Source organism: Cotesia glomerata, linkage group LG10 (assembly GCF_020080835.1).
Source record: "Cotesia glomerata isolate CgM1 linkage group LG10, MPM_Cglom_v2.3, whole genome shotgun sequence".
In the NCBI taxonomy this organism is placed as follows: Eukaryota; Metazoa; Arthropoda; class Insecta; order Hymenoptera; family Braconidae; genus Cotesia; species Cotesia glomerata.
This window is the reverse complement of record NC_058167.1, coordinates 1,092,992-1,104,010: the sequence shown is the minus strand read 5'-3', so window position 1 is coordinate 1,104,010 and position 11,019 is coordinate 1,092,992. Positions and strand designations below refer to the sequence as shown.

General features: G+C 33.9%; 1 protein-coding gene across 2 annotated transcripts; it reads left to right on the top strand.

Annotated features, from left to right (window-relative positions):
* Nucleotides 1-8,412: 8,412 nt before the first annotated feature.
* On the top strand, nt 8,413-10,140 carry LOC123272342 (the record flags this gene model as incomplete). 2 transcript variants are annotated; one of them, XM_044739036.1, is given in 5 exon segments in its annotated part: nt 8,413-8,524; nt 8,608-8,960; nt 9,124-9,249; nt 9,332-9,440; nt 9,987-10,140. In XM_044739036.1, coding segments are annotated over 5 exon segments (744 nt in total), but the record flags the coding sequence as incomplete, so codon positions are not given.
* Between the last annotated feature and the right edge of the window lie 879 nt (nt 10,141-11,019).

Genomic DNA, 11,019 nt, shown 5'->3' with positions numbered 1-11,019 from the left:
TGTATATAGATTACATAGCCACATACAAATCAATTTTACACATACATCCATGTAAACATATAACTTAAAGATATAATATATTTTAATACATGAAACATTGTAGTCTATTCTTATATTTACTTCAATCATAGATATGCCAGCTTTTGAATTTGTTAGTGTGGAACTACTTTTTGGTTCGGGAAAGGAGTTAATTGGATTGTTACGTTCCCGATTGTTGAAAACCTCTGTAATTTTATACGGGCCGGTATAATTGGGGGTCTAGTTTATTTGTCTTCGAATCAAGTTTCTACTAAAAAATGCCCAGTCTCCTTTCGGTAAATTCTTTAGGGTTGACTCTACGATCATAATACTCTTTGGATTTTAATTTTGCTCTTTCTAAATTTGCAGCAGCTTTTGATTGTGTTTCTCTTAATTTTATTACTAGATCTCCTAAATAATCGATGTAAGTTTTATCGTTACTCCGCGAATAAAAGCTTGATGGAAATTTGGCAATCCCCAAATATTAATTCATGTGGGTAAATCCTGTACCTTCATGGATGGAGGTATTATAAGAAAACATTGCATACTTTAACCAGGTATCCCAATCCCGATTTTGGTCAATAAAATGTCGAAGATATTCAACCAATACTAAATGACTTCGTTCTAAAGAACCATTTGTTTGTGGATGAAAAGCAGTGGTCTGGAATTTCCTGATTTTAAATAATTTTGCTAAATGTTTCATAACTAGTCCTGTAAAGTTTTTTACCTTGATCCGTGAGAATAGATTCAGGGCAACCGAATATGCAAATGAAGTTTTCAGCAAAGACTTTAGCAATATTTTCAGCGGTAGCTTCTGCTAAAGGAATGGCTAATGAATATTTAGTTAAATTATCTTGAATGGTTAGTACATATTTATTACCAGAGTTGGTTATCGGTAGTGGCCCCACGATATCGAGAGCAATCTTTTCAAATGCAACTTGTGGTGTGTCAGTTATTATCATGGGTTGCCTTGTCTTAACACGTACTAATTTATTTCTTTTGACACAAAATACATTGTCTAATAAAATTTTGAACCTCAGTCTTCATGTTTTCCCAATAATATTGTTGCCTTATACGACCGTAGGTTTTATGACACCCTTATGACCCCCTACTGCTGATTCATGTGTTTCTCGTATAATTTCTGGTCTGCGCTCGACCGGAGGAACTTCGATTTGGTTTAAAACAAAGTGTTATGTAGTACCCTTCTGGAAATGTTTTAGTTAAATGTGATTTTTATGTTACCCCATGGTAATTTATCTAATCCATCCCCCGTTCTTGCTATTCTAACTGTTTTTACATCAAAATAGTCCATTGCTTCTTTTTAATTTAGTTATACCCGTAAGAACGTCATTTAACTGGGTCCTATCTTCTATTTTTAATTTAACTATTACCGTAAAAATGTGAAGGTTTCTCTTTTTAGAAATTATTACTTGACCTATTTCTACCTGGTCAGGAAATTCCGCTACGTTAATAAAATTTTTATTTATAAGTTCTGAGTTATTTGGGTTTTTGATTTAAAATCGGCTGACCAAAAATGAGCAATATTATCTTTTTCATAAATATACCATCTCTAGTTTCGGGAGAACACGTCGGGTAATGTTACCCTTTTTAAACGCTTTGGAGGTTGGGTGGCGTTTTCGGGGATTTTATCAATTTCTTCGTCAGAGGAGTAAAGATCATCATCAGAAACGGGTTCGGGAAAAAGAATCGTCACTGTCGGAATCATCTGTCTCACTAGCTGCAGCAGGATACAAAGAAACCTGACGCTCACAACTATCTACACTTGTTGTTTCTTTAACTTCAACTCCATTTGACTCTATCTCACTTCTTTTAGATGACTCAAATGTTAGTACTTCAGCATGCACATTCAATATTTCTCTTACATCAGACATATCGAGGGGGGAGGACGTCCTCACTGGCATCTTCTTGCATGGGGAGCTCACAACCCCATGCTAACTTTTGAGCTTGGTATAACTATTGCGGGTGCGTTATGCATCCATGCCAGGGCTCTTATGCGACCTTTCTGAAGGGTATGCTCGTTTTGGATCCAACAACCGGTCTCCCTGAGCCCAGAGTACTGGCTCTGTTCGGGGCACAACTTCGTCTTTGACGTCAGGTCGACAGGTCGTCGGGAAAGCATCACTCTCCTTCTGAATTTTTTCTGGCTTTAACTTTAACTTTGATGCCTTAAACAATCTTTTGGGGTAAATCATTCTTCTCAACAGTCTTTTAAATCATTTGACTGCTTAAACTTGCTGAGCTCATCTTCAAGAAGTGGTTCATTAAATTTTTGTACTTTTAGTCAATAAAATATTAACTAAATTTATATTAGCAGGATTTCTAGAGAGAGCATCAGCATTCGCATTTAATCGGCCTGGCTTATAAATGATATCGTACTGATACTCGTAATTTCGATAACCAGTGTAGAAGTCGTGAGGTAGGGTCCTTAATTCTATGAGCCCAAACTAAAGGTCTATGATCAGTGACTAAATAGAACTTTTTACCATACAAGTAAGGTCGATAGTGTTTTACCGCAAAACAATTGCAAATAACTCTTTTTCGATAACGGAATAAGTTTAACTCTGCTCCTTTTAGGAGTTTTGAGGCATAGGCAACGGAAGATCTTTTCCGATCTCACCTTGACTTAGAACAGCACCGAGAGCATAGAAAGATGCGTCGGTAGTTACAATAAAAGGTTTTGTGAAATCGGGAAACTTTAGAATGGGTTCTTGACATAACAAATCTCGGAGATTTTCAAAGGCCTTTTGTCTTTCGTCAGACCAACGAAAAGGTTGCCCTTTCTTCAATAGTTGAGTAAAGGGGCGAGATATTGATGCAAAATTAGGTATGAACCGGCGATAATAGCCTGTTAAGCCCAAAAACTCTCTTATTTTCTTTTGCATTAGTAGGGGACAGGGAAGTTTTTGACTGAACTTATTTTGCCAGGATCGGGACCTCAACCCATCCGGACTAATTATGTGACCTAGGTAAGTGACGCGTGTTTGAAGGAACCGACATTTATCCGTTTGTAACAATAGCCTAGCCGTGTGTAGCCTTCGCAACAACTTAATTACTTTTCTTTTCATGCTCTTCTAATGAACTAGCGTAAACAACGATATCATCAAGGTAAACAAATAGTTCAATACCTTGTAACCCTGGACAATATATTGTCCATTAATCGTTGGAATGTACTAGGGGAGTTCTTCAGCCCAAAAGGCATTCTTTTGAAATGATAATGACCGTTGGGGGTAGAGAAAGCAGTTTTAATTTTGTCTGCTTCATCCATGAGGATCTGATGAAATCCGAGGCTAAGTCAAATACTGAGAAATATTTAGCACCACCAAGTTGATCTAAAATCTCTACAATATTTGGCAGGGGATACGCATCTCCGACGGTTTTTTCATTAAGGTGACGAAAATCAATGACAACTCGCCATCTTTTTTCGCCAGATGAACTTGGTTTTTTGCTGACTATCCATACTGGTGAATTATACGGAGAGTTACTTGTTTCTATTATCCCTCCTTCTAACATTTCTTTTACCTGCCTTTTGAATTTCCTCTTTATGCACTTGTGGATACCTGTACTGTCTTGTATTAATTGGTATATCGTCAGTTGTTATAATTTTATGTTTCACGTCATTAGTTCCTATTAATTTATCCCCAGGCAAATAAAATTGATATGGAAATTTGACAACTATTCTTACTATGCTGTTTCTTTCTTCTGTATTTAGTTCGTCAAGATGTAGTGTTTGTATTAGTTTTTGGACTCTTTTCCCGTGTCAAGTCATCTCGAGTTTTATCACTTATATTTTCTTCCCTTTTTCTATTCTTGTTTAGACCTTCAGTTTCACTTCCTCCAGCGTCACAGATGGTAGTTCTATCTTCCTTTCCTCTTCATTACAATTTACTACAAAAATCCAGGCGATCCCGTTTCTATTTCTAACTAAGGCACTTCCAGCATATATATTTTGCTCCAAATTAAGTTTTTGTATTACTCCTTCTTGTACCTCTCGGTTTGTTATTCTAACTGCAACCTGCATCCTACATCTTGCTGGGATTTTGACATAATGTTTTTCCAACGGTATACTGATATGTTTACGATTTATTTTCAAAGCATTGTCCTCGAAACAGATGGTGGCCTTGAAAGTTTGAAGAAAATCTAAGCCCAAAATTCCGTCTTGTTTTAGGGGTATATCCGGTCCAATAACTTGAAATTTACAACAAATAGAATTAAAATTAATAGAAACTTGCCCGAGGGTGATGGCTGATCCAGACGTTATTCCTGAAAGTTTATATTTAACACTTTTGTCGATTTTTAAGCTCGGTGATAAACAAGATATTTTTATCAAATTAACGTCTGCGCCTGAGTCTATTAGTAGTCAGTACTTTTGCATTTTTAATAGTTCATCACTGGTAATAGTGATGCAGGGTGGCGTAACATGGTTTGATTCGGCAAGTTGTATAGACGCTTCAATTTGGGATGTTGACCGTTCCGTTTCGACTTTATTACTTTGATTTGTACCGTTATTTTGATCGCTGCCATCAGTAATAGCGGCTTGGTTTGGGTTAGAATTATTTGTTACACCCATAGTATGTTTTCGTCTACAAACAGAAGCTACGTGATTCCTTCTACCGCAAGCTGTACAAAACAAATTTGAAGCTCTACATTCCGACTTAATGTGTCCTTGACCTCCACATCGGTAGCAAATCTTAGATTTCCGGTTAAATTTATGAAAATTTTCGTCATTGTATGTCTGAGCCACGTGTACGGCAGCAACTGCAGGATGATTTTTAAAACTTGAGCCTTGACCTGGCTTGTGATGATTATTATTTCTCTTTCCTCCTTGGTAACCGCCCGTGAAATTAATGTAACCTGATGTATCATTAGTTCCCATATTATGAGCCCGAGTATTGAAAGTGAATCCCTCTGTTCCAGTTCCTTTTCTAATTCTAAAGCTAAATCGATCGCTTGTAATAAAGTTAAAGGTTTTTGACTCAAGCTACCCAAAGCCCTAACTGTCCTCTTAAACCGCGTACAAAACTGTCCCGCGCTCCTTCTCGTGTGCTCGCTAATAACCCGGTTCTTATTTCTCCCGAATGTTTGTCAATAATTACTTCAGAAGTACCTTGGACGATTTCTTTGATTCTAGTTGCAAAATCTACAATAGATTCGCCTTCATTTTGATGGATATTAGAAAGAAGTGATTGCCACTGAGACAATGTGCGCCTTGGCGCTAAAGCAATTTTGAGGTTGTTCAGAACTTCTTCAAAAGTTAATTCTGATTCACTCGAAACATATCTACTAGCTTTGCCTTGAATGCGGGACTTTATTAATTGAGTCAAATACAATTTACCAGATGGATGTATCAAATTTACCGTTTGTTTGCAAAGTTCAATGAAACTATTTACCGGCATATTTTCTCCATTGAAAATAGGAATTAAACTCACTGCATCTTTGATATTCATATAAGCGAGGGTGAAAAGATCGTTTGATCTTTGAAGATTATTTGTAGCATAACTGTGTTCATTATTTTTACTAGGTAAAACAGGTGTATTGAGCAGTGTAAGATTATTGAAAGTATTAGTAATTGGGATAGAATTATCAAAAGTTGCCGAGGAAAGGCCAGACGTACTTTCAGTATTATTGTTACTAATAGGAATACTTTCGACTACTTCTTCTGGTACTGTGAGAGGGGTTTCTTCTATAGCAATGATTTTTGTGGAAGGGGTTGAAGTTGACATTTTGGTGCCGTTCATTGAGATGTAAAACCTAAATATTTCTTACTAAATTATTTAAGTTAACTAGAAATTTTATAAATTGAAATAAAATATGGATCCAATTATCCTCGGATAAAATGATAATAATTCAAATTTGTCGTTAAATGATATTGAGATTGACAGGTGTTTTGACAGCTTTTAGTATAATTTATCTTTTATAAAATTTTAATAAAATTTAAGAGCAATTTTACTTTATGCAGTAACAAAACTATGATCGCAAATTTTTAAAATAATTTTCAGTATCAACAGTTAGTCAATTTTATCAAATAGTCCCGAAATTTATCAAGCTTCTGTCGATCTCGATGTCATAATAATTGCTACTTTACCAAAATCTTTAACTGACGTTATATAAGATTATTATTTTAAAAATCAATAGATTTCATCGCTAGCATATCATATGACTTTACAATTATAACTTACAGTTTGCAGATGTGATACAGGCAGAATACATAAAACTATTAAAATTCACTGTGACTCACAAATTCCCCTTTTTTTAAACACTAATTTTTGCACTACCGCTAAATTCACTACACAGATGGCTGTATCTCAGGTAGCAGTTCCTTAGTAGATGACCCTCGATGGTTGGATTGGCTCGTTCAATTTCCACTTGGTTTCCTGGATCGTTGACCTCGTAGATTATTTCAGTGGTCCTTGATTCTCGATTTCCTCGATGATTTCGATGACCCCTGATTTTTGGTTTCGTAGATGTGTCCAATGGAAATCGAATTTGTCACCGAAATTTTGCGTTTTTAAATTTGAATGGGGTGAATTAATTAATTCACCTGAATCCCGACTACTGTGACTATCCCACCGCTGTCACCAGTTGTTATGTCCAGCGAGGTCACTAGATTGCTCGTAACGCCTCTTCTGGACTGAAGTGTGAGTTGTAGTCACGCGGGATCAATTTAAATTTGTTGTTGTTTATTAATTCAGTTTTTGATAATGGGATTTGTTAGATTAAATTAAGAAAAGGGGGAAACTTTAGTTAGGGGGACTGTTTTAAATGATAAATAAATAATTATCAGAGAGCTTGATTTTATTCAGTGGTTTCATCTACAGCAAGTGCTCGGTTACGGCTCTCAGGGAGAAGTGTTATTACAAGGAGTCTCGGTTTTAGGTCCGAGTTTTCCAGTTTCACTTCCTCCCTCTCTGGTTCACACCAATACACTTAACATATACATGTCTTCATCTAACGTTTACAGAACGCATACAATAACATATATTCGAATACACACTAATACTTATAACTTTTATATGTAGGTTTACTGTATACTAACTAGGTACCCACACACAGACATATGTGAGGGCTGTCATGCTATCCTATATTATTCTTATACTTTAGATTCTTATATTTGTTAGTTACAATAGTTATTACTTTTGGTGTTTAACTAATTATTTCTACCCTTATTATTTATTATAATATTATTCTTAGTCAGTATTTTACTATTATTATTATAGTATTATAATTGCATGTATTATTGCTTATTAAATATTAACAAAGTTAGATTATAATATTTCTTTATATATTTTTAGTGTTGCGGCTGTGGTCCGACTTGTGCCTTTTGTATCGCATTTGCCCTGTTCCTCACCTTTCTTTAGGCTCTAAAGACAGTGACATGGGGAAACCACAGGAAAAACCCATGTCGATACAAATATATACATCATATTAATATTAATATGAATCTATCATTATTTGGTTATTAATCCATATAAAAACTATCCTTTAGTTAAACTAAAACATTAATATTATTTAATAATTATAAGATATTCTAAAAGTATTTGTTTATTTATCTAACAAATGGTCCTAGTGTTGGTTGTTTTAAGGCTTTATGCTTTCTATTTCGTATTTATCATATCTCATAATTTGTGACCTCTTGAGAATATTTAGCTAAAATGATTTTAGTTAGAAAAACCCTTAATAAAATGTTTAACACGTGTTTTCCTTTTTATGAGTTTTCACAAAGGTCTAGTTGTTAAGTAACACGTGTGCATTTTATTCAAGTACTTTTATAGTTCTGGGAAATGTTGACAAAGTTAGTTGGTTGATTGTTTATTTAAGGAGATTACTATACTTTAACTTATGTGCTACAACAATTTTGTATATAAACAAAATGCATTATTTGTAATATATAATTTATTATAAATTAAGTTAAAAAATTCAAATTATAGTGAATTTGCCGCGTAATGCATCAAATCGACATCTACTATATCATCGGATATAACAGCCCTTATAGTGGGGATAAAAAAATCCCACGATCTGGCTGCACTGCATAGGTTTACTATGTTGATAGCACTGTTTACAAGACTTATGAAAAATTTAGCAGCTAACTTTATACTGTTGCTTTTTTCTGTCGGTGTGCGCGCGCATCGTAAAAATTCACTCTCATCATTTTTCCCAATCGCGCCTAAAGAAGTATAACTTCAAAAATAAGATTAATTAATAATGAGGGGCTAAATGAGTGGGGGTCACTCGGTCGTCAGTCGCTTGACTTGAACTTGGCGCCAGACTCTATCGAGTCTGTGGATAATAATATTTTAAATTACCGCTCGTTTTTGCAAATTTATTGATGGAGGTAGTGACACCTAGCGGCAGCGACTACTGCTACATCATATACTGACACATTTAGATGTAAAGTCATGTGCCAACGTGCCAACGTGTCAACAACTAGCTGTTAGGGCAAATGTATGGTATCCAAATTATGGTACCTGACGTTAATAACATAAATCATGTAAAAACAATTATTAATTAAAGATTTTCTTTTTATCATTCAAAGTCAAATCTAATACATCTAATACATTCTTTTTTCACAAGGGATGTAACGTTTCCATCTGAAGTATGGTTGGAGATATTCAAGTGGATAGAACTGCCGAAATTGATGGAACTGAGGCTCGTGTGCCGACTTTTCTACCATTTGATAGAAGACAATTTTAACAAAAACAAGGAGTGGAGAAGTTTGGCCTATGAAACTCTGTACGATGATTGTTTTTATACGACAATGCGGCGGACTTTCCCCTATCATATCGTGTCTGAGGAGGATAATCCGATATTGTGGCGTGGAACATACTTGTCCTCCAAAAAGTGGAAGAAGGTCATGCAAAATAAGCATAAGAAAAACTCAATAATTTTAGTGTCTTACAGCAAGATTTCATGTATTAGGACTTTCGGTGAGCAAACTGATTTAATTTTTTTATGATGAACGTTTTTTCACTAGCCGTAAGAATTTAATCCATAAAAATTTTTTTCATATTTTTGCATGTTATTATATGAGAAGCCCCCCTTTACATTTCTAAATGATACAACTTTTATTTATTATAATTTATTCCACAGATAGGTACATATCAATTGCTTTAGACAATGGCATGATAGAAAATTACACTATTGATGACTTGGAAACGCCGTATTATTTAGCACATCACAATACCTATATCAAACAAATTGTGTTTTGGTATACCAGTTACGTAATTACAATGCATACCATTACACCTTTCAACGATTATTAGTTGACCATTACTAACATACTTTCTATTATACTTAGATGACGAAGTACTCATCGTGACTGTTGGACAGGACAACAGTTTGAAGTTTTGGGATCTTCAAAATAAAAAAGAAATAGTTACTACCGGTTTCTACGCCAATTGGATTAAGTAATTTTAATTGATCGATTAATCCACAATTAACTCTTCAATACTTGCGCCATACCCGATCAAAAAAGAGTTTATCTAATTAAATATGATCATGCATAATCGTCTAAATATGATCAAATCCAAAAAATAGCCAGATCATCATACATAATTAAATCTATTTATACATCAACAGATAAGAATTTTACGGTAATACGGTAATCATTTAGGTACGGTAATGATCCTACCTAATCCTTTATAACCTATTAAAATATTAAAAAAAATGATTACTGATAATTTATAGCTACATATAGTACACAGGTACATATAGTACAAATTTCCGTCTGCCTGTACTATTGATTTATAACAAATAATCATTTTATAAAGTAGATAACGTAACAAATCAATTTATCATAAATATGCAATTATACATGATTATGTACAGCTTGTATATGCTCATTTATAATTATATATATGATGCGATACAAATTTTTTTCATCGGGTATCCTTATCGCGAATGCTAAAGAGTTAATATAAATGCTTAGCTAATTAATTAATCATGAATAATAGCTCTGGAGAATGCCGGCATTTTTGCATCGGCGAATGGGATGGAATTTTAACCTCTTATGAGAAAATCGACAACCAAATAACAGCTGGTTCAAAACATGATTTACGTTCAAATACAAACGAAAAAATACTTGATCTTACTATCAACGAAATATCTGTAAATATGAATATGTTTTATTTACTTTTCCACATAATACCTATTTGATTATAATCTTAAAATTAGCACTGAAATGTCACAATGTTTTGCTTACTAAGATCATCATTGATTATTAGTTATAGGTTATTTGTAACGCTAAATAACAACTAAACTACTGCCTCTGATACTCTTTATCTAAAATGTAACGGAAATTTGAATTGGCAACTTTCTCGAAATCTACTACCGGTATTCGAAAGCAATTTGAGATTAAAAGTTAAAAGTAAAGTTGACAGATAATTCTCCATTAATTTTGAGATAATTTTTTTCAATCATCGATAAAATTTTTTCTGTAATTTCCAGAAAGAAAATTAATGCCATCTTAATAATTAAATTTCATTTAATTACTCGGCAAACTACCGGAATACAAGTTTTAAAGTTCTTAATGAATCTACATAAAATTTGCTTATAAATTAATAACAATTTTTTACTAGTTTACTTTTGAAGTTAATTTGTCTGCAAGTACCGGCAGTAGATTCCTAATATCTTGTATGGTAAATTCTACGTAAGTGTAGTAAAAAATAAAGAAACCCGAAATTGACGTATAGTCTGTAAGATTGAAGAAAACTTTTGTACAGATGTGGTCATTAATGCCTGGTATACTAAAGCTAGCTACCAATACTATGCATTAATGACCACATCTGTACAGTCAAGTTTTGTTAAGCCATGACTATCAAGGACCTTACGAAATATGCTTTTAAGGGTGTACCATAATTCTCATTAATGCATGGGTATATCAAAGTTAGCCCCCTATACTATCTTACTAATTAGTCCTATATTATTTTTTAGAAATTTTATTTAATTCAAGATATAATGAAAGAAAGAAATTTTTCTTCAAATACA